This window comes from Pteronotus mesoamericanus, unplaced genomic scaffold, assembly GCF_021234165.1.
Source record: "Pteronotus mesoamericanus isolate MK-2021 breed Mesoamerican mustached bat unplaced genomic scaffold, CSHL_Meso_final contig_263, whole genome shotgun sequence".
Classification (NCBI taxonomy): Eukaryota; Metazoa; Chordata; class Mammalia; order Chiroptera; family Mormoopidae; genus Pteronotus; species Pteronotus mesoamericanus.
The window spans coordinates 3063993-3086575 of record NW_026555112.1 but is presented as its reverse complement, the minus strand read 5'-3'; the positions used below and the strand labels follow the sequence as shown (position 1 = coordinate 3086575).

At 49.1% G+C, this 22583-nt stretch overlaps 1 protein-coding gene across 3 annotated transcripts in view; it reads right to left on the bottom strand.

The window, feature by feature from the left end:
* Positions 1 to 22583, bottom strand: part of LARGE1 (LARGE xylosyl- and glucuronyltransferase 1) — a 462699-nt gene that overhangs the window by 83663 nt on the left and 356453 nt on the right. For all 3 annotated transcript variants that reach the window (XM_054574561.1, XM_054574562.1, XM_054574563.1), the window contains one exon: positions 15982 to 16086. In XM_054574561.1, coding sequence (XP_054430536.1) covers positions 15982 to 16086 — 105 coding nt within the window. The remainder of the gene's footprint in view (positions 1 to 15981; positions 16087 to 22583) is intronic.

Below are 22583 nucleotides of genomic sequence, written 5' to 3'. Positions count from 1 at the left end.
GGTTCAGTGGACTCTTCTGTAAAATGAGCATGAATAATGACCCCTGCAACCGGGGTGAGGATTAAATAAAGCAAAACACTCAGCATAGTGACTGACACATAGGTTAGTCTTGACCAAATAACAAACTACTGTTACAACTTGGGGTACACTTTTCAATGCAAACCATGCTCTTTCTATTCACCTGCAGGCACTGAAGTCACAGCTCTAAAGCTAACAATAATAGTAAATGACACCGATAACTACATATGGCAGCAGCCGACCACTGGGGCCCTACCAGGTCCCCCGCACTGTGCGGGGCATGTCTATTACCTCTTCCCCTTATAACATCCCAGCAATCAAGGCTGAGTAAGTAACTAAGAACAGAAGTAAAAGCCCAGATTCAAACCCAGTGTCATCTGGTGCCCAAGCCCATCGTTTTGCGTCACGTTTGGTGATGAGATGAGGTAGACGGCTAGTGCTGAAAACGGGCTGCCATCAGCAGCAGGGAGCCCCGTCTACACCCGCGATGACCCTCAGATTTACAGTTATTGTAGATACTTTGTGCCACCAAACTGTGAGCTCCTGGACGGCACATGTGCCTCACTGACTTCGTACCCACAGCTTCCAAAGCAGCCTGTGGCTCCCAGCGAGTCTGCCCAAGATGAGCGTCAAACCCGCACTGGTCCTGAGCCGGAGTGAACTTGGCAGAGACGGATGCCCACACGCCCAGAGCCTACAGCAGCAGAGAGGCTCGGGGTGGCCCACCTCCCCCAAATCCCTGCTGCACTGAAGCCAACTTCAAGGGGACATTTTAATGGGAGGCGGAGGCACTTCTGCTTCCTTAACTCCCAGCACTGCCATATTTGTAGAGAAGGCATTGAACAGGGCCAGGTGCTGCAGGGTAGCACTGTAGAGCCCTGGGGTCTGAGATGCAGGTTAATTCTGGATCCATCACCTGTTTTCCACATGATCTGGGGCATGTTACTGAATTTCTGTACACTTTTCTTCCCGGTTTTATAAAATGATTATGGTAATATATTTATTTTTTCATTCAACCAATATCTGTTCAGAGTCTCCTCTGTATCCGAATCCATTCCGAAAACAGAAGCCTTGTCCTTCCAAAGCTAACAGAAGCGGAGATGATAAAGTGAGGAGGTGAAACATACATTAAGGTACGTGACGGTGACAAAGCACGTGGGGAAACCTGTTGAAATATTTTCTTTTTTTTTATCGTCACCCAAGGACACCTGTTCATTGCTTTTGGGCGAGAGAGGAAGGTGAGGGAGAAAGAAAGAGAAAGAGACATCATTGTGAGAGAGAAATGTCGATCGGCTGCCTCCCACACACGCCTTGACAGGGGACCCAACCCGCAGCCTAGGTATGTGCCCTGACAAGGAATCGAACCGGCTTCGTTTTTGGTGTACGGGACGACCCTCCAACCAACTGAGCCCCACTGGCCACAGTGGAACCTGTTGAAACTTTAAGTGTGCAGTTGGCAAAGTCTCCCCTGAAAAGGTGACATTTGAGCAAAGACTGCAGGAGGCGAGGGCTCTCACGACCCTGACGGGTGGGGGCGGGGCAGGGCGGGGGGGGGGGGGCGCGGTGCAGGGTGAGGGGAAGGACTCTGGCTCCATCAGCTGCAAGTGCGGAGGCCCTGCGCCAGCTGACCCGCCTCAGGAGGCCAGCCTGCCGGACTGCTGTGAAAGTTGAGCAAAATAGTATTCCCTTTGAAATACCACATTCATAACAAGTGCTCCATAAATGTTGGCCAGGACCGTTACCATTATTCCTGGGGCACACAAAGACCCCTATTTACCAGAAGGCAGCTCCGGCAGGCATGGGGCCCCTTTGGGGTCTGAACTGGGCTACTGAATGGGCCTCTCTTCCCTTGGGCGCCCGGCTCTGGGCAAACCCGCAGGCTGTGCTGTTCACGGGAGAGGTTTCCTTATAAACGAGATTAGCAGGGACCACTCCTCCTAAGTGTTAGAAGGAGCTATGAGGGGCCACAGAGAGGGGTAGTGAGATAATGCAAATGTTTCTCTAAGAAAGGCTACTGAGAATTCCTTCCATCCCAGTTATCCAAGTTAGAACATAGAATTAGAGCTACACCATTCAGCCCTACAATGATATGAATATTTGGAGAGGATCAGACATGAGGTGGGGGATGGGGTAACCAATATTTCTCCAGCCTCTATACTAGTTCTAGATCACTGGGTTTCTAAGTTATATTTACAGCAGCTTATTTAATCTTCACAATAGCCTAGTAAGAACATGTTATTATTTCTATTTTCCAAATGTGGAAAGCTAAGTGGCACAGGTAAGAGTCTATCTAACCCAGGGCTGCTGGATTGCTGAAGCCATGCTCCTTCTGCCGAGCTGCACACCATGGCCAGTAGACTTGCTCCTACATGGACAGACAGCATGTATTTTTGGCTTTGTGAGTCTAAAGGTCTGTTGCAACCACTCAACTTCTGCCACTGTAGCCTCGGAGCAGCCATGGACAAAACAAAAATGAATGGTGTGGCCGTGTGTTAATCAAACTTTATCCATGGACCCTGAAATGCGAATTTCATATCATTTTTATGTGTTGCAATACATACTTGTCTTTTGATTTTTTCTCAATTATTTAGAAATGTGAAAACCATTCCTATCTTGACAAAAACAACAGCAGGGGGCGGCAAGACTTCAGCCCTGCTGCAAAGCATTAAACACTCACTGAGAAGATATTAAATGGACTTTGAGTAAGATTAAGAATTCAGTATTTCCTTAGTATATTTGCCTGGCTGCTCCAACTTGACCCCAAGTTTGTCGAAGACAAGGACCAGGGTTTCTACTTCTTTTGTTGACTCCATTAAGCACCAGGACGAGCCAGTGTGCACTGTGCTGGGCATGTGGTCTGTACTGAGCACTCGCGGGCCCGGTAAGCGCAGCTGGCCTTGTGGAATAGCAATGGGCTGAGACAAGCGGTTTCTCCTGGATAGTTGTCTGAGCAAAGATTCCCTCCCTGCAGCAGCCCCACGGGTCTCTGCTGACCCGCTCAGGGTCCTCCGTGCCCTTCTGACTCAGGCACGTTGGAGCTGCAGTGGCGAAATGTCAACTGCGTTCTGAAAGGAGATCCAGCGATTGAGGGCGAGCAGGATGAGGAGGGGCTCTGTGGAAGGACAGAGGCAGGTAACAGGACTAGCTCTCAAGGCAAAGGAAATGCAAGGAGGCCGGTCTCTCTGATGTCACTGACATTTTTTGCTGGGTTCTGGCAGCCCTGGGAAAGTATAGGATAATGGGTCATAGTCCCAAGAACAGGGGTGCAAATAAACCACCAGAGGCATGTCTCTGCACCCCCTCTTCCCTGTAGCCCAAGAGCTTTCTCCAGCTGAGCACACAGGCACTATAATCTCTTGCACTTGCTCCTAGATCCTGTTTTTAGGTTTATTTTATTTACCTTTATTGAGGAGTAATTGGCACCTATAATTATGCAATGTGATGATTTGGTATGCATCTACACTGTAGAATGATTAGCAGGATCAAGATAATGAACACGTCCATCACCTCACATAGTTAGCAAAGGTAACCGTAAAGGAACTGAAGTCAGTGTCTTAAAGAAGTATTTGCACACCTATGTTCACTGTAGCCTTAGAGTCTATAGCCAAGATACGGAAACCTTTATGTCCTTCAGTAGATGAAAGCATGAAGAAAATGCGGGGTACGTATACAATGAAGCACACACAATGGAGTATTATTCAGCCACAAAAAAGAAGGGCCTCTTGCCCTTTGTGGTGACATGGGTGACCCTGGAGGGCATCATCCTCGATCTTCCTCGACAGCAGTCTGCCCGACGCCAGGATTCCGGTTTCATTCAGCATCCCCGCAGCCTGGCATGGGGTCTGATGCTATACACAATACTTAGAATATCTTTGCTGAGTGAATGTACCCAGATTCAAACAGCTACAGAGGAGTCCCTGAGTCTGCTGATGGCTAGGAAAGCAGGATGTAAGGGATAAAGAATAGAGAAATAGGGTACATGGAAAGGTACTAAGGCGCACATGTGTGTCTTTAAAATGCAGCTTTTGGAAAGATAAGGGAGAATCCCTATCGAGTAGGCACGATATCTGGTAGATAGAAATCACCTGCGTGGTTTTAGAAACCACTGCAGAGGGGTCTCCTATCTGAGGTTCTAATTGGTTTGAGATGATCCACGAACACCGTGGCTTTTCAAACCTCCCTTGGTGATTTCAATGTGCAGCCATGATTCTGAAGTACTGTTCTAAATGTGAGATTTTGACTAATCATGTAAACCCTACAAAGGATGTAGTGAGAATTAAATAGATAAAGTATGCAGAGTTATTAAAATATTATTGACTATATCCCCTATGCTCTACTTTACGTCCCTGTGACTATTTTGTAACTACCCATCTGCACTTCTCAGGGCCTTCACCTGTGTCACCCGGTCCCCCATCTCCTCCCTCACCCCCCGCTCAAATCTGGCAACCTTCAGCTTGTTCTCTGTACCTATGAGTCTGTTTCTGTTTTGTTTGCTCACTTATTTTGTTCTTTAGACTCCACATAAATTGCAATCATACGGTATTTGTTTTGGGGTATGGTGCCGGTGGGGGCGGGGGGGGTCACTTTGTAAATTACGTAAATGCCTAACCACTCTGCTATACACCTGAAACTAATATAAAATAATATTGACTGTCAACTGTAAATGAAAAAGAAAAAAAATAAATGGTAAGCAGCATTTAGGGAAAACAAAAGTATGAAAAGCACTTAGCACAGGGCTTGGCACAGAGTAAATACTCAATGGATGTTGGCTGGCGATATTAACCCATTCCATGGATGGCACCAGCTTACAGGGTGAGGCACAGCAGCCTTGTCCTGTGCATTGGGGAACGGGCTGGACAACCCCCCAGGCAGATATCTGCAACTGCTCTACCAGCCTCAAGCACTGAAGCTCCAAGACGGGACTGGAAGGAGGTCCACTTATGCTTATGCAGTGCTTATGCTGCCGGCGCAGGAGGAAGCTTAAGCACTGGGCTCTGTCCTTTACTGACTCCGCTAACATCTGAAATCAGCCTCTCTGCGCCTGCATTGGTTCCTCTGCCCAGTGGGGGTCGCGTGAGCTAATGCACGTGAATGCACAAGTCAAATCTAAGAGATGAGCACTGTGATCTTGAGAGACCTCCAGAAAATCAGATGCCTGTCCTCATCATAAATATGTCTTCAAAGGAACCATACACTGAATAAATGCCAGATTAGTTTCCTTATGGCAGGAAGATTTAGGATCATATCCCCCGAAAGGAAATAAAATACATAAATTATGGTACATGCAGCAAATGGAAACACTACAGTCCTTAAAAAGAAAAAAGAAAATACAACTTGATGTACCAATGTAGAGAGAAACCCAACACTTTGTTTTTAAGTAAAATGCATATATAACAATTAAAAAGGAGACGCATATGTAGAAATGGATAATTACGCATGTGGAAAGAGGAAAGCCAGGAACACACTGCAAACGGCTCCCAGTATTTAAGTTTGGGAAATGTGAGGGGGAGAGGGGATTTCATTCAACAATTATTTCCCGAGAGCTCTCCATGTCCTGGACGGGCACCTAGGGGTAAACAAATCAAGACCCTGGCCCTCAAGCTGTTTGCAGTCTTGTGGGGTGAGACAGGGATAGGCATTTCCTACTGCTGCCCTAACAAATAACCTCAGCAGCTTAAAACATATATACGTTCTTATTGTACAGTTGTACAGGTCAGGGGCTGGGTTCTCTGTTTAGGATCTCACAAAGCTAAAGTCAAGATGTCAGCCTGGCCCTCCTCCGGGGGAGATCTGTACTTCCATGCTCCTTGGGTTGCTGGCAGAAATCAGTTCCCTATGGTTGTAGGACTGGGGTCCCTTCTCCCCTGCTGGCTGTCAGCTGGGAGCCTCTTAGCTCCTAATGGCCACCTGCATTCCCTGTCACTCTGTCCTCTCTGTGTTCGAACCAGCGATGGCATAATGACTCCTCATCCTTCAAATCTCCTGACTCCCCTTCTGTACCATCTGTTCTGTTCCACATGGACCAAGTTCTCAGCTTTTCAGGGCTCCTGTGGTTAGACCAGGCCCATCGGATAATCCAGGATAATCTCCCTATTTTAAGGCCTGTAATTACAGCTGTAAAGTCTCCTGTGCCATGCAATGTAACATAATCACAAGTTCTGACGATTTAGGCATGGCTATCTTTGGGGGGGCCATCTTGCCTACCACAAGACGCAGTAGGCGAATAAACAAAAACACGTGTAACGTAACACTGACAAAGTTCAGTGAAGAAAAAATAAGCCAGAGTAAGTGGCTTGAGAGGGCTACTTTGGATAAGGAAGTCAGGGACGTCCACTGTGAGCAGACGACATCTGAGCTGAGGACAGACGCAAGGGCAGAGCCACGGGCAGCTGGTGGTCCAGGCAGAGGGCTTGGGTCCAGGGGTGGGATGCATCTGGGCCACAGTCAGGAGGCCAGCCCTGGACAACTCCCTTTCCAAGACGCTGCAGTCTGCCATGATTCCCTTGGGGCTAGCAGTGATCTTTATAAACCGTAAAGATAAAGCAGGAGAACAGAACTGCACGCAAGGTTCTAAAAGGCATGGAGGGAAGAATGTGCTGGCAGTCTGAATCTGAACACTTGGAGAATCTGATTTGGGCATAACTGGATTGTAGGTGAGGGCAACGTAGCCTGCGGGGTCAGGAACGGCCCACAGATGGGCTAATCATGTGAAGTTGGTGCAGGTCTATTTGACTGGGGGTGGGCTGGGGCATGGCCATGTGCAGGGAACCTAAACATCCAGGCCCAGTCCTGCTCAGCAGCCTTTGCGCTCGCTGTTCTCTGTCAGAAATGCTATCACTCTAGATCTCAGCATAGCTCTCAACTTCCCTTCCCCTTTGGGTCTTTAGCTCAAAGAACCTTTCCCTAAAGAAACAATTCTTTATAAAGGAGTCCAATTCTCTCACATGCTCCCTGGCATATCGTATGACATCAGGGTTTCTCAGACTCAGAAGCAGCGACGTTTTGGGCTGGATAATTCTTTGATGTAGGAGACTCTCTTGTGTGTTGTAGGATGTTTGGCAGCATCCCTGGCCTCCACCCACTAAGTGCTAGGAGCATCGGCCCTGATGTGCCAACCAAAGACGCCCCCTGGCACTGCCAGCGTCCCTTGGGGCACCAAGTCCCCCACCAACTCCTGTTGATAACCACTGCTCTATGTTAACTGTCTTCAAAACACTTAATATCTCCCAAATTTATTTACTTCATCCAACAGCAAATATTTACTCAATGCCTAATCTATACCAGGAGCAATTCTAGGTACAGGATAAAAAGCAGAGAAATTGACAGGCCTGACAACCCATGAGGAACTTATATCCTCATGAACAGAGACAGAGAATTTTAAGAAAATGAGCAAAATCATGGTAGGTCCGATGGTGGTTAGCAGCATGGAGAAGAATAGGCAGGGAAGGGGTCTAGTGAGGCTGTCTTTTGGAGCCAGAGGGCTCATGGGTCTAAATAGGTGCGCCCAAGGAATAGCAGGGAAGGGAGAATGGCGGAAGCTGTGTGTGGGGAGCAGGAGGAGCTGGCATCAAAGGAGTATGGAGGAGGACTGTGTCTCTCCCACGATAACACACAACCTCCCGGGAACAGGGCTCCTTTTTGGCTTGTCCGGGGCTTCCCTGGGGCCAAGAAAGGTGCCTAGCAGGTCAGCTGCTAGATGACGAATATCCCTCATGAAAGAATGAGAGAATGAATGGTCTGCGCTGGAGAGGGAGTGCTCAGCCCTGGCTATTCTCAATGGACACAAGATGGAGTTACTACCAAAGATGCAGAGCAGCTAAGGCTGCCTTGCCCTGTTTGTGAGCTTTGCGTGTAAATGGAACGGGAAAGTCCCAAGAGCTGACATTCACTGATCCAGACACGGTCCCATGAAATTTACAAATATTATCTCCTGTTCTCCTCAAAGTCACCTTGCACGGTGGGAACTCTTCTTGTCCTGATAGGATAGAGATGGACAGATTGTTAGGTGCCCAGAATTATGGAGCTAGTACCAGATGGAGCAGGGACTTGAACCCAGAACTGTTCATCTTCAGAACACAGGCAATGTGTCTTTTCATGGGAAAATGAAACAGGATCTCCAGGAGCACAGGGTGGCCAATATGGTAAGAGGCCAAGTGTCCTGCAGGCCCTCGGTCTACCTTTTACATAACAAGAAGAGGCAACTGCTCCTACATTAACTGAGCACTGACTACATGCCCAACTTTGTCTTATTATATTAAATTTATGTTATGTATCATTTACTTCTCACAACAATCCTTTCTGAGGCAGACACTGTACCCATCTCCATCTCATATATGAATAAACTGAGGCTCAGTGAGCACAGAAGAGAAGACTAGGATGTATTCCACGTGAACCCCAGGCTGAACGAAGGTCAAAGCAGATTCTGGTTCAGGACATGTTGGGGACAAGCGTTGGGTAATGTCACTGACCTTAGATAAAGGTTAATTAGAGAGAAGCCGCTGTATAGTGGCACGGTTCTGTAAACTCCAGCTGGCTGCATACTCAGAGCAGGGAGCATTCTCTTCTTCTTTGGCACCAGCCTCGAAGGAACGTCTTGAGCGTATTGAGGCTTTGCACCTGAGTCAGCCCACTGGACATCTGTGACACCTGGGACTCATGACCCTCAAAGGGGTTACTGCCCCTTCCTGGGACAGTCTAGCACCATGAAGAACATTCCCACATCCCACATGGGTCTCACTGAACGTTCGTGTTTATAACTTATAAATATCTGAGCCTGAAACTAACACTACTTATTGAAAAGACCAAGTTACTTTTCTTTGCATATTTTTTAAAGATATATTTTTAGAGAGAGGAGAGGGAGAGGAACATCGATGTGTGACAGATTCATCGATAGGCTGTCTCTCACATGACCCCAACTGGGGACCTGGCCCGCAACTCAGGCATGTGCCCTGACTGGGAATTGAACCGGTGACCTTTCAGTTCATAGGCCTGCACTCAATCCACTGAGACACATCCGCCAAGGCTCACATGGTTTTAACAGACACTGAACTCTGAGAACCAACTGAGGGAAGATGGTACTTCCTATTATCTGACTCTTTACCAAGAATTGCTGAGTAGTTTGGAAAAACTTTCCACAGATGACAAAGGCCATTCGTGGAATGTGATGGCCAGTGTTCCACCAGTACCATTTTACATTTGTGGCAGTCACGCTGAAGACAGTTCTATCCTGAACGCTGGCATGGTAGCCTCTGACCATTCATTAGGTCTTCTATAGTGGCCAAGCCCGAGCAATTATACTTTAAGTCAATATTATTTTTTAGTAAATTAATGTCCTCTTATTTCTTCTTTATATTCTACTCAGGGCACTATATTGATTTATCAAATTATATTTGAAGACTGTGTAATGTGGGTAATCTATGAATTTTATTCCAGTACAGAACAACAGGCATCAAAACGTGGGTTGCAAAAATGGGCCACGGCCCTGGATGAATGAACAGAAGGCATTTTCATTATTTTTGTGGATGGCCCTAGTGGAGAATGAAAATGAGGTCAAATAAAATGATGCAAAGCTTGGCCTAGACCAGATAAAACTCACCAGAGATAAATATCAAGTCTGTGCTGTAGGCTCAGTAAATCTGCTATGGAAGTCCAGAACGGGCAACCTTTGGCTGGACAGTCATTCACGAAGCTCTTCAGCTGAACTCAAGTTCAATTTGAGCTTGACGTGCAAATGGCAATAAAAGTCCACGCTAGGCTACTTGTTCTCACACGTCAGTATGCATCAGAGTCATGTAGGGAACATGTTCAAAAATAAGTCACCTGGCCTCATCTCTAGAGGTTCAGACTCTCCCTGTCTCTGGGGTAGAGCCTCTGGCATTACAAACAGGTGCTACGATGCAGAAAAGTTGGCAGAAGGGTCCAGGTGAAGGCCCGAACCTCTGAGAGTCTAATAACAAACAGAGCATACCATTCAGGTCAGAGTGTCACCCACAAAAAGAGACACTGAAGTTACTTAGAGGTGGCCAGCCAATGGGGACGGTGAAGGGTCTGGGAGCCATCACACCCAGCGTTCCTGGAGAAAAGGTTTCGGAGGGCTGCCGGCTGGTGACCGGCTTCAGATAAGCAACGACACCTGGGATATTGATTAAAATGGTGCAATGATAGGGCGTTCAGGTCCTCACAGTACAAAGATGAATGAGATCCTACAGCACCAAAGAGCAGACAATTCTATTGCAGGTGGTGTCACATGAACCATTCCTAGATGACAAACACCTTTCAGGAGGATTATTCTAGAAATCCATGCAAACACTTCTGTGCTGAGAGCTTGGGACACAGAGCTCAAAAAAGAGATCATCGCTGACCCCAGGGTTAGTCTAGGTGACATCTTCCCCAAACTTGTTTCCAGAGCTCTAGGATCAAATAAGAGAGCAGAATGCTGCGGGGTTAACAGCTTCCTTCACTTCTGGACTTCTTAGGACCTCTAATATGCCAACATGCAATTGGAACCGCCACGGGAAGGATACAATATCCAGATTTCTCAGCCACATAGTCCATGGTTTTAAACACATATTAACATCTCCTGCAGCATCTTCTGCAATGAGCCTAGAATATATTGGTCCAGGGTTACTGCAGGGCTGACAGTCAACTCTGAATGTCAATCATGCTCAGGGGTCGAGTGGTCCTGAACTCATTTGCAGATATGCTAACTCTCTTGCACTACACAATAATATCCTTGAAGGAAAGTTCTTGGTATCACTCATTTTTAAAAAATTATTATTTTTTTTACCCAGAACAATAGGCATTCAGGAGCACGTTCCAAATGAACGAGTGAACGAACAAATGAACTACATTTAAATCGAGTTTCTCTAGATGCACTTATTACAGACAAAAATAACTGAATCACAATATTCCTTCAGAACACGAAGTGATCTCAGTTGTTGACCTAAGAGAGCTGGAGGGCTCAGAGATAAGGAGGAACTTGCGCAGGCAGCAGAATGCTGGATCTCAGAGGCAGAGAGAAGGGGAGGCGGAAGTCCCACACTTGCAGTGATCTCGCTAAAGCTATTTAACAGTTCTTTGTCAAGTTGTCTAATGTTTACTCCTGTTGAATCCTCCCTCCCCCGCCACGGATTTCACGGTGGTGTCTGATTTTACTGGGGCACCTTCCCTTTCTTCAGGGCCCAGAGTCCGCTCCAGCCTCAGAGGTGAGTCAGTCCTTGAATGTCCCAATTCTGCTGTTCTGCGGAAAAGGATTCCTGAACAAATACGTCCTCCCTCCCTAGAGAGCCAGGTCTCCATCTGCCTGTCTCTGGCCTAATTTGGGGACTGAGAGAAACAGGATACATTTTGTTTTTAAATTGTTTCTTACAGAATGTCCTCTGGTTAATATTATGTCCTTGATCTTGGGGAGGACACACCTTCTTGAGCAAACGTGGGGGTCCTACGTAAACAAACCTCTATAAACTTGCCTCCTCCTTTCGACTTTCCCTCACCAGCAACCCAACTGGCTACTTTCAGCACTGAGTCCCCTTCTCTTTTACTGGCCTTTGTTTTTAAGAGAGTCGCTATCAGCATAAGAAATGAAGTGGCTGAGTCTTGATGAGCCTGTAATAATCTTTTTCTTTTTCTTTTTTTTTTTTAAGTCCTGCAGAAAGCTGAATGCTGGGTGAATGACAGCTTCTGGCTCCTGGGACGTGAGGCATGGACAGAATGATGGGAAATGAACCCATCTTAGGGCAAGGATGTGGGAGTCGCCCTTTATTCCACCTGAACAGTATGGCAAGGACCCTGTGCTGGGACCCACTGGGCCACCCGCAGCTGCTCTGGCTTAGCAGCTCCTGAGGATGGAATTAAGCTGTAAACTGCTCTAACAAGAATGGAGGGAGATTGGGGAGGGTGCAGGGAGCAGATCATCCCTAATCTTTTAGGGCCCTGGGGGCTGTGGGTAAGCAGATGGGGAAAGAAAAACAAAAAGAGAAAGGAGGAAGCTGGCTGGCTCTTTGAAGGGGAATGCCTACATTGCAAGATAATTCTAGAAATTAACAAATACAATGCACAGTTAGGTGCCTGGGGGACGCACCTGAGCTTGATAAATGTGCCTGCATCAAAATTGAAAACTGTTCCTCAGCCAGGCTGTGGTCAGGGGCAGGAATATATAAAAACTACAACCAGCTCCCTAAAGCACTTTGGTTGACCAGCGGCTGAGCAACACACCACCGGGGGCTCCGGGTGGGTTACCTTCATCAGTTTGCAGGCGAGAAACCCAAGGCTCAGAGAGCCCGAGTCGCTTTCCAAAAGGCACAGAGCTGAAAAGCGACAAAGTCAGGTCTTGAAGGCCAATCTTCCAAGTCCAATATCTCATGCTTTTGGGGGGAACGTTCCACGTAAATCAGTCAGGAGGCTGACCTATGAACGAACACCATCATTTTTTATTCTAAAATAAAATGAAAAGCTAACCTTTTCCAGGGAATAGAGAGGAAGAAATCTGCTCGGTGGTTGCCTATTTGGGGAAAAGCAAACAATGTAGTGACTCTTTGTGACCCGGGCACTCAGGAGACCTCAGTGAACCTTAGCCAGTCGCGTTAGCACCATTTTTAAAGCAGATAAGAGTCCGTTCCCTGATAGAACAAGTGGCAGAAAAATGCACGAGGACACAGGATAAGATTTAATGAGAAATTTTTTTTTGGTGCCAGACACCAGGCTAGGCTCCTTAGATAAATTACCTTGTTAGTTCTCACACTACAGGTGCTTCTATTGTCCTGGTTTACAAGGGTGACAACCAAGGTCAAGGAGGTGACGCAACCTGCACAAACTCACAGAGAGACGACACGGACTAACTGTGGTTCTAACCCGGGCCGGCCTCAGTTTCCCAACACCAAGCTAAAGGCTCCCACGGGGCTTGGCAGGAGATCCCCCTTGTGGAGGCCTGGGCTGTGCTGGGATTTAGGGCTCCATTCCACGAGAATCTAAATGTCTGGGTGATGCATCCGCTGATGTGTGAGGCACAATCCTTAGTCTTAAAATAACAAATGCCCATCCTGAAAGCCAGCGCATTTCAATGTCGCATAAATCCTTTTGTAACGATCGCTTGGTGTCACTGGCTTATTTAAATGGACACATCAGTTCTAACAGGGATTTTTCCCATCGGCTCTGCCCGGCCCGTGGAGCAAGAAGGGAAACAGCTCACTGCCATGGCATTGGAGGTGGGAACTAGAGGTGGTTTAGATACTTGTAAGTCTCCTGACCTCACATTCTGAAGCAAACTGGGAGGGGCAGGAGAGAACATGCCATTTTTGTCATAATAAATTCCCTGGCATGCTACATTTTTCTTCTCCCTGCAAACCCCAATGGATGACTGATGGTTCTGTCTACCCCAGATAATCATGACCCCGGTGCCGCGTCCCCGAGACTCTGCCGTATATCTCCATGTGACATTTTCTATTATTCTACGTTGTCAGAGACAGAAACTAAATACACAGCAGGGTTTACCTGAGATTGCCCTTCTCCCAACCGACACACATGGGTGTCTCCAGCTTTCCCCAAGCCTGGAGTGAATGGGTTGGAATCCAGGCGCCAAAGGGCAACAGGGGGTGAACAAGCAGAGAGCACCTTCCCATTAGGCCACCGTGGGTTCCTAAAGGGTCCAGCCTCAATGGTGCTGAGGAAAGAGCCTCTGGGGAGGCTTGCTGGAAGGCGAGACAGGGTGCCCGGTTTTATCGGAGAAGACTCTTGGGGCTTCTGCCCCAGGGACATCCTGCAGAGCCTTCTCACAGGGCAGATTCTTGTCGCCCCCTCCCCACCCCCAGCGACACCCCCCACCCCGGTCCCTCAGCAAGACCCTTCTAGGGCAGAGTCTATAATTGTACATTTTCAAAAAGTATTCTTGATCCTGAAGCCACTAAGGCTCAAGCTAGGAAGTTTAAGTTAGTAGTGAACACCACAGGCTCCTTACTTACCAGTCCACCCTCCAAGCTTTAGTTCCTGGTGTATAAAAACAAAGAGAATAGCGCCTGTCTCCGGGGGTTAGTGTGAGGATCCGATGAGATTAACACCTGCGAAGCATCTGGCGCAGTGCCCGGCCAGTGCTCAGCTGGTAGGGGAGGCGCTGCCTTGCCCAGTAACAAAACACAGTGGTACCTCAGCGCTCATCGGTAATTCGTTCCGGAACTCGTGATGCATGCCGACACTGACGAGCACTGAGCAAGTGAGGGGTGATGAGTGCATTTTCTCTTGCGGGGTGGCGTCTTGACTCATACAAATCCTAGCAAGTGCAACAAGTCCCTAGAAAGTGCCGAGCGCTGAAACTCTTCTTTCTCATCAAAATGCGATGAGTACAGGGTTTGACGAGTTCTGAAGCCCCTGAGTAGCGAGGTGTGACTTGACTGAAATACGTATAAACTGAGCCCCTTCATTCCCCTCCCCCCACACCCGCCCCTCTCAGGGACTCCCCAGAAATCCCCACCATCCTGCAACTCAAGGGTTCATGCCCAGCATAGCCTGGGAGCCTCCAGGAGGTAGATGAAGGAACGGGTGCTTGAAATTCCTCACTGGTAACCTCTCAGGCGATAACTAACGCTTGGTAGGTGTGTTACAGGGGAAAAATAACTACAGACAGCGAGGCACGCCTACGTCAGCAAAGGAATGCGGCCCGTGTCAAAGGATGGCCTTCAATACGGGGCTCCCTGACTGCCACCTCTGTCTGCTCAGGACATTGGCTCCAGACCTTTCTTTCCTTGTTCTGTTACAGCTGTGGCCCTGCTCTCTGAGCCCATCTCTTCCCTCTGCAAGCTTGATTCTCCTTTTTCTTTTTCTGAGGTCCTGTGTTTATACCTGACCTCCCCGGACCCTCGGCTCTCAGACTTGATTGAGGCCTTTTCCCACTAGGGCCTCCAGGACAGGTGTCATCTATCACCTGCCGGTGGCACCATCCCCTGAAGACACTGGCCCCAACGCGGGACAGCCGGTCTCAGGTGCCAGGCCCAGCACTTCCCGCCTGACCCGCCCTGCAGCTGCCTGAGCTCCAAGTTCCAGCCCCGGCACAGGTCACGGGTCTGCATCCTCTGAGACCAGGGTACCAGGGCGGTGGCAAAGGCGGGCGGGAGGGAAGGAGGCAGGAGGATCCAGAGGTGTTTCAAAGAGAGACACTGGCAGGACCTGAGCCTACAGAGGGCGGGGCGGCTCCCATTTCCTTCTTTACATGCTCCACGGGGTTCCAGGCTGTGCGGCCAGCCTAGCGTCAGGCCCAGTACACGGCCAGCATTCAACCGACAGCCACTGAACAGAGAATGAACCAGTGCCTGAATGACACTATGAACAGAGAGAGGAAAGAGGAGACACAGTTTGGCGTTAGCAACAAGGTAGGATAATGGATTTGATTTTAGACACAGTGTGTTTAACGGCTGTGGCATTCCTAAGCACCTGTTGCCAAATATTTCTGCCTTTTCTCCTCTGCGCACACGGCCAGGGTACACCGCCCCACGCCCCTTGAAGGTAAGCATGGCCGCCTGACATGCTTTAGCCAATGAAATAGCAGAAATCATGTTGCTTCGGACCAGAAACTTTCCGAGTCAGTGTATCATCTGCTACTGCCCTTCCTATGCAAGTTAGTAAACACTCAGGCGATTTCTCTTGTGCTGAGAAGCTGAAATGTTGGGGTTGTCGCTGCAGAATGATCTCTGGTCTACGTGAACGGAGCCAAGGTGCCACGGGTTACACTCATAAAGATCTAAGATCTGATCGGAAGGTCCCCCAGGAGAGGGGCTTTTAGGTGAGACCCCCACAGACAGCTGAGGCTCCATGGCTACTTTGCCCGTAATGGCAGCACCAAGAAAGAAGTAGAAGGTCCCCAGGCAACCAGGTGGGCCCACACCTGTGCTGTGGCTTACCTCTTCTCCCCAAGGGAGGAGCCTGAGTCCTCACAGGCCCTTTATAACCCCCGCCACTCCCTGCGCCCTCAGGACTTACCTGTATTGTAGCCCCTTCCAAGGGCGGGCCAAGGGCGGTGATTCTTCCACAGGTTTCCAAGGTACCAATCACTCTGGTTCTCTACCAAGCCCAGGACCTGCTGACCTGTGAAGGACAGAGAATGCAAAGGTGCTCAAAAAAGCCGAGGCACATGGGTCAGTGAGCTCCAAAAGGAGGCGGAGTGACGGCAAATCGCAGCAGGCGCTTTCATCACTGCGAGTTTTCATGAACTGCCAGGCTGTGGCCCAAGCGCTTAACATGTATTAACCTACTGACTTCCCACCCGCAGGCGGCCCCTCGGTTTGCATTATCCCCATTTTATGGAAAAAACACGGAGGCCGCCAGAGTAGTTAGTTAGGGCGCCCAAGGCCACCTAGTCAGTCTGCAATGGAGCCAGAATCCCACGTGATTCATTCCTTCACTCACTCACTCATTCTTCACCTCTTGCAATGTACATTTTTTTGACATACTACTCTTCAAGTGCTCCAGTTCTAAATTTCCCATTACATACTAATGTACTGGCTCTCCAGGCATGAGTTGAGAGGATTCTCACGTCAGAGAGAAAGGAGTGACCCCGTTTGATGAGATGGGAACCCACGGAGAAGAGCCACCTCTTGGCTACCTTCACAGGGCTTTTAACTCTCACAGTCCACAAGCTTCATGCCAACATCACATCGATTCAGGGGTGTTCTGTAGAGGAACAACTGCTTCTGTGTCCCCAGAGCAAGTCCCTGGGCCTTTAAAGCGGGGTAAGTCGGGCATCAGATCCAACTGCCTTCCATCAGGCAACCCCATCGCGGCCAGCTCTTCTCGTGGAATTAGTATCAATACCACTTTACAGACTGGGAAACTGAGGCTCACGTAGGACCAAGACTTGTACAACTGGTGACAGAGTCGGCATGTCATTCCCTGTTAGTCAGATGCCCAGATTCCTTCCGCTGTCCCAGTGCGTTATCGTTTACCTTTATGACAATGATTTGTGATAGAACTTACAAATCCACATCCTCTACGAAGAGAAACTTAGGCTTAGAAAGTCGAAATAATGTGCTAAAGGTCACATGACAAATAATCACTGTCTTCCACAGCTCAGTGATGCCTTTGCGAGTTAGAATCCTCACATTGTCGGCCAGTATGAGAAATAAGGGCCTTCTGACCAGATGAAGCCCAGCAGCGCGCTCCGAAAGCAGCGGTTCTCCGGAACACCGTGCTGGGTGATGTAGAACCTCCTCGGCATGCTGACAGCTCCCTGAAATGATGGTGTGTGGGTTTGCTGTAATTTACTTGATCAATTTATCGAGCTCCTATCTAAATCAACACCCCAGCACAAATACATAAATTAGAGGCATGGGAAAAACACTACCACCCACTTTGTCATTCTATATGATCACATCCAAAACTTGTAGCATCCCTCAGAAAAACATCACCAATTCGGGGAGAGCAAGAGCCCATCAATTCCACACACAACAAGCTTGGGGCGTTTGTGCAAAACAGTCAGATCTACGAGGCATGGTGCCCTCAGCTGAGAAAGCTGTGTGCCCACTTAACGACCTTACACAGAGGTGATGACACGAAGGGGACAGGGCGTCCTTGGGGGAGCTGGTTCGTAATTACTCGTGACCCCAGGTTGATGCTACAATTATTTTTTTCAGCATGATGAAGGGCGCCGGGTGCTCACAACTGACAAACACCACCCCTGACAATGTCTAGAGCATCATAAAATGTTCTGTAGGTATTTCTAGCCTCACACCCAGAACTCCCCGCCCCATATACTGCCCCATCTGCTTGGCTTCAGACATCTGCAGTCTCGGCCACCTCCTCCCTTCCTTAGCTGATGTGATCCTTACTTGACCTCTACTTTGGTTCAGTTGAATATCGATTGAGAGTTTGCTTTGTGTCAGACACTGCACAAAATACGAAGGGCTTAAAGATAAACAAAATATAGTCCTTGCCCTCGAGGCAGCCAGAAGAGGAGACCGATAAACCATTATGAGGCAGCATGGTACTTGCAGCGATAGGAAGCGCTGATGGGTCAGAGGCGGGGAGGGCAGGGAACAGCTGATGCTATGGAGGGCAGTGGGGCGCGAAGACTGCTTGAGGTCCTGCTGGAGCTGCCTACCGCCTCCTCTCCTGCCCTGTAGGGGACCCTGCCCTTCCCCTTCCGCACACACTCCCCAACTCCCAAGCTTCCCCCAAAAGCTTTTCTGAGGATGGTGCTGTCCCACAACACCTGCCTAGGTAGAGAGTCCCTCTGGTCCCCAGTTGCAGCGCCTATGAGACTATGGGTCATCTTTTACAGGTGGCATCTGCAGCCCAGTCTGCAGAGGTCAGGGTCTCAGTCCTGCACCTTGATGATGTCAACACATCGTGGGCCTGTCATCCCATTAAGAGGCCGGATCCCAGGGCATTCCTCTTGGGGTGAAGGCGCAGGCTGCCCGGGAGCTGCCTCCCCCTCGGCATCGTGGCATCCCAGGCTGCCTCATCTGCTGCGGAGTTATTGCAATAAAACACCGTGACTAACAGAAAAGGCTCTGTCACTGTTTTCCATGCTGGCCCTGTGGTTATGATGAAGTGCACTGTTCCCCGGATTCCTTACTCTAGGCACAAGTTAACTTATGAAAATGAAGCTGTCTTCTTTGCTTATTCATACATCACCATGAACAGCCAGACAAGAGCGAACAAGCTTGCTATTCTGCTGGGGCCCTGGTGTCCTGTCACCAGCCGGCAGACGGATGGTGCCAGGCTGGGAACTCCTCTCCTCCTCCTCCTCCTCCCTTAGCTTTGGGCTCAAGGCAGGGCCCTGCTGATTGGAGGTGGGGACCCAGGAGGAGGGACTGGTGACACTTCTGTGTGGCACCTGAGGCTTGGAAAGGGCAGGCTGGGTGTTCACCTACCAGGTACGAGGAAGGCAGCATGGCAAATCAGAAAAAGGGTTTTTAATACAGGCAAAGCAGGGTTCCAGCCCTGGTACTGCAGGGTTTGACTGAGGTATAACTCTCCTGAGCCTCAATTTCCTTATCACAGGTGGCTAGAATGGAATTTACCTTCTGCTTCCAGAAAGGATGTGCAGATCAAATGAGGTAACATATGCAGAGTGTCCTGGCTCATGGTAGAAAAAGTGGAGGCTGCCCAGAGTAGTTAGTTAAGTTGCCGAAAGCCACCCAGCTAATCTGCAATAAAGCCAGAATCCCATACCATTCATTCATTCATTCATTCATTTCTTACCTCTTGCAACATATTTTTTGACATACTATTCTTCACGTGTTCCAGTTCCATTATTTCCCAATATATACTAGTTTACTGCCTTTCTGGACATGAGTTGAGATGAATGAATGGTTTAATGAAAAATAAGTATCATCAAAAATCACCATCCCGTCCCATTTGGAATAGGTGGACTCTATCAAAATGGGGTGGAAGTAGGTGTGTACTAGGTCACCTCTCCAGGTAAGCACCAGGAGCAGGTAGCACTGGCTCTGACCACAGATGCTTCCAGAGTTGTCTCCTTTTTCCCCATCCCCAGGAAAGGGCCTGGGTGCACAGGGGTAGACTGCCAATCACTACTGCATAGCAAATCAGCTGTGCTTCTGCCAGCAGGTGAGTATTAATATATTAAAACCAGAGGCTCTCCTGACTATTAACAGAGAAAGCAACAATGCCCTTCTGACACGATATTTATTCTAATATGCTATTTTATAACAGAAAAGCCTTCAATAGTATCATTCAGTGCATGTCTGAGCGCAGGATGGCTGTAATAAGGAAAACACATCATATCACATCACGATTTATTAAACATCCTGAAAGAATCGCTCTGCTGGTGGCTCCGACGAGTGGGTGCAGAATAATAAAACATCTCCTGAGAAGACGCAACACAAAAGGGTATTTAGACAGCCCTGAATGGGTTGAAAAAGACCATTTCTGAACTTGCATGTTTCCCAGCTCCAGCTAATGCACTCGGGGATCACAGAAGTTCACAGGAGCCGAGAAGATCTCAGCAGAGGCGCTGGAACCGCCTGCGTTTACAGACGGAGCCCAGAGAAGGGCGGGGCGTGGGAGCACGCCGTGGGCGGAGCGGCGCGTGCCGCAGCCACCACCGCTGTGCTCAGGTTCCCTCCGCACGTAAGCTCCTCCTACTCGGCCCCCTCTTTCCTCGAACTTGAGTGTACTTCTCATTTGGGTCAAATGTTAGCTCTTCTACACTGGACTGCAACCTTGGGTCCATTTCTTCTGCACGACGGTAAAGGTATCCATTTCATACCTGGGACCCGGAACCAGGTTTATGCACCCCAAGTAGAGCACATGCCCTGGAGATGGAACCCATGTGCTCCAACTTAAAAGGTCCTTTGGTCCATCATTTTGTTTCCTTGAAGAGGTAAGTTTATTCATTGCTTAGCCAGCCTTGATTTCATATGGAGATAAACATCCTGCCCTTGCTGACCTCCACAGCTGAAGGAGATAGTCCCTTGTAAGGGGAATTAGAGTTTGTCCCTTGAGAAGGTAGAATGAGGTTGAATGAATGAAGATTAAAGAGAGATCGATTTTTGCTTATTATAAGCCAGGCCGTAAGTAACCATTAGAGTTCACCAACACAGACAGAAATGAGCTGCCTTTCTGGGACCGGGCGGGGGGCAGGGGGCAGAGTTTCTACGCACTGGAATTGTTCTGGAAGAGGCTGCCCGCATCAGCTCTCACCCAGCAGGTATCCACTGAGTCCCTACTGTGCGCCAGGCTCCACGCCAGCTGCAAGAGACACAGCAGTGAGGAAAACAGACCAGCCCCTGCCTTCTGGGTTTGGTGATCTTTATAAAGCGCGTCTCAGTGGTCTGGCTACTGGCTTCCAGGCAACACCCCAAACCTGACGGAGGCCGGTTCTCCCAGGGTCAGGCCTGGGGATTTCTTTGCAAAGGGCGGCCCATTAATCCTGGTGCCCAGCAGGGTCGGCGGCTGTGGGAGTGGGAGGCCACCCAGCAGGCATGTGATGGGGCGGGGGTGGGGGTCCTGTGCTGAGCAGACGAAGAGATCAGATGACCTGGAAGCTCCCTTCCAAACTGACGGTGGGATCTCCTTATTTAGGCCGACAGCGAGGGGGCTTTCTCAACAGCCCCCTCCTGTGGGGCTGTCCTCACACCTGTTCTTCCTCCACTCGTACCATGTGCGTGCGTGCCCGCCTGCTCCATCACGGAGCCTGTGTCTCCCAGGACAGCTCTCTCTTCATGAGCGCTTTGCCCTGGCCCTGGGAAGGACGCGCTCCATGCACCGGCTCAGAGTGCCCTACAACAATCCCACAGGAAAGGAAAACGGAGGCTCAGCAAGGGAATGTCATGTGTGAAGGACAAGTGGCTGGGAAGCACCAAGCTGGGGCTGTGTTCAGATCTCTCTGTTGCAAAAGCCCATGTTTTCACACTTACACTCAAGGTTAGGAAACATTTGCAAAAGCATTTCTCTCCCCAGGGTACAAGGTAGCTGGTACCACTGTGGACAAGGCTCCAAAGGACACGAGAGGCAGGGTAGAGAGGCTGGTCAAGACGTAGCTGACCAGCTCACCTGTTCCCGCCCCCACTGCCACCTGGGGCTGCAGGAAGTCCCGGACACTGCAGACTCCTGTGGTCCCCAACAGGGTACGCTGAGTCTAATTTCCTTCAGCATTCATCCCAGGGCACTGGGCTGAGAGCACATCCTACCCAGGGATATCTAGGGAGAACCAAAAGGAAGGCCTGAGGCTCAGAGAAGACTCTGCAAACCGATTAGTCCAGGTAGCGATTCCATCTGCCGAGATACATGACCAAGTCTCCCTGCCACCCCCTCCCAAGTCAGCCCGAGTAGGCGCACATTAACTTACTGTAATTCACAGGATAAAAACTCCTGCTCCAAATAATGACTTCCCTCTTCTCCCTTCTGTGATCTCTGGTTTTTGGAAATAGAAAAAAACTAAAAAGGAACACGGAGCCAGCCAGCCACTGGGCTGCTGTCCAAGGCTGCTTTTACCACCCAACTCCCAGGACACGCGGCTGCCGCCACCTCTCAGATGACAGACACCTCCGCTAGGGAGCGGAGCTGGCCTGGATCCAGCTCCAGCCTCCATCCGTGGGCCACTGGCACCTGTCTCTTTTAAAAAACACAATTTGTTGGAATCTTTCAGATACTTCACTCACAGACACCCCTTTGAACCACTCAATAACAACGCCCCGGAGCAACTGTCCAAGGCTTCCTACTGGGGTCCTGCTTGTTTGCAGGAGCCTACGGGTGACATGTAAGTTCCGGCTTTCCCAGCTATTGCCAGTGCCATCTGGGCCAAAGCGACTTGATTTTTGAGCTCTAGCTTTTATTTCTTTAAAACAGATGATGATAAAACACACCCTATTTTTATTATAAGGTTGTTTTGAGAGCGAAGTGAAATGCTGTAAACCGTAAACTACTGTTCAACTTTAAGTATAAGCATTATTACCAAACACTCCTGGGTCGCAGGTAGCTATTACTTAATTTTTCCCCCTTGTGGTGTTTCTTCAATTATAGCACTATTGCTCACTGACACTCTCCTTAGGCAGAGGCCACAACAACTTTATTCTCTGAAACATAGCCTAGAAGGTGGAAGTTACCAGTGGAGGCCC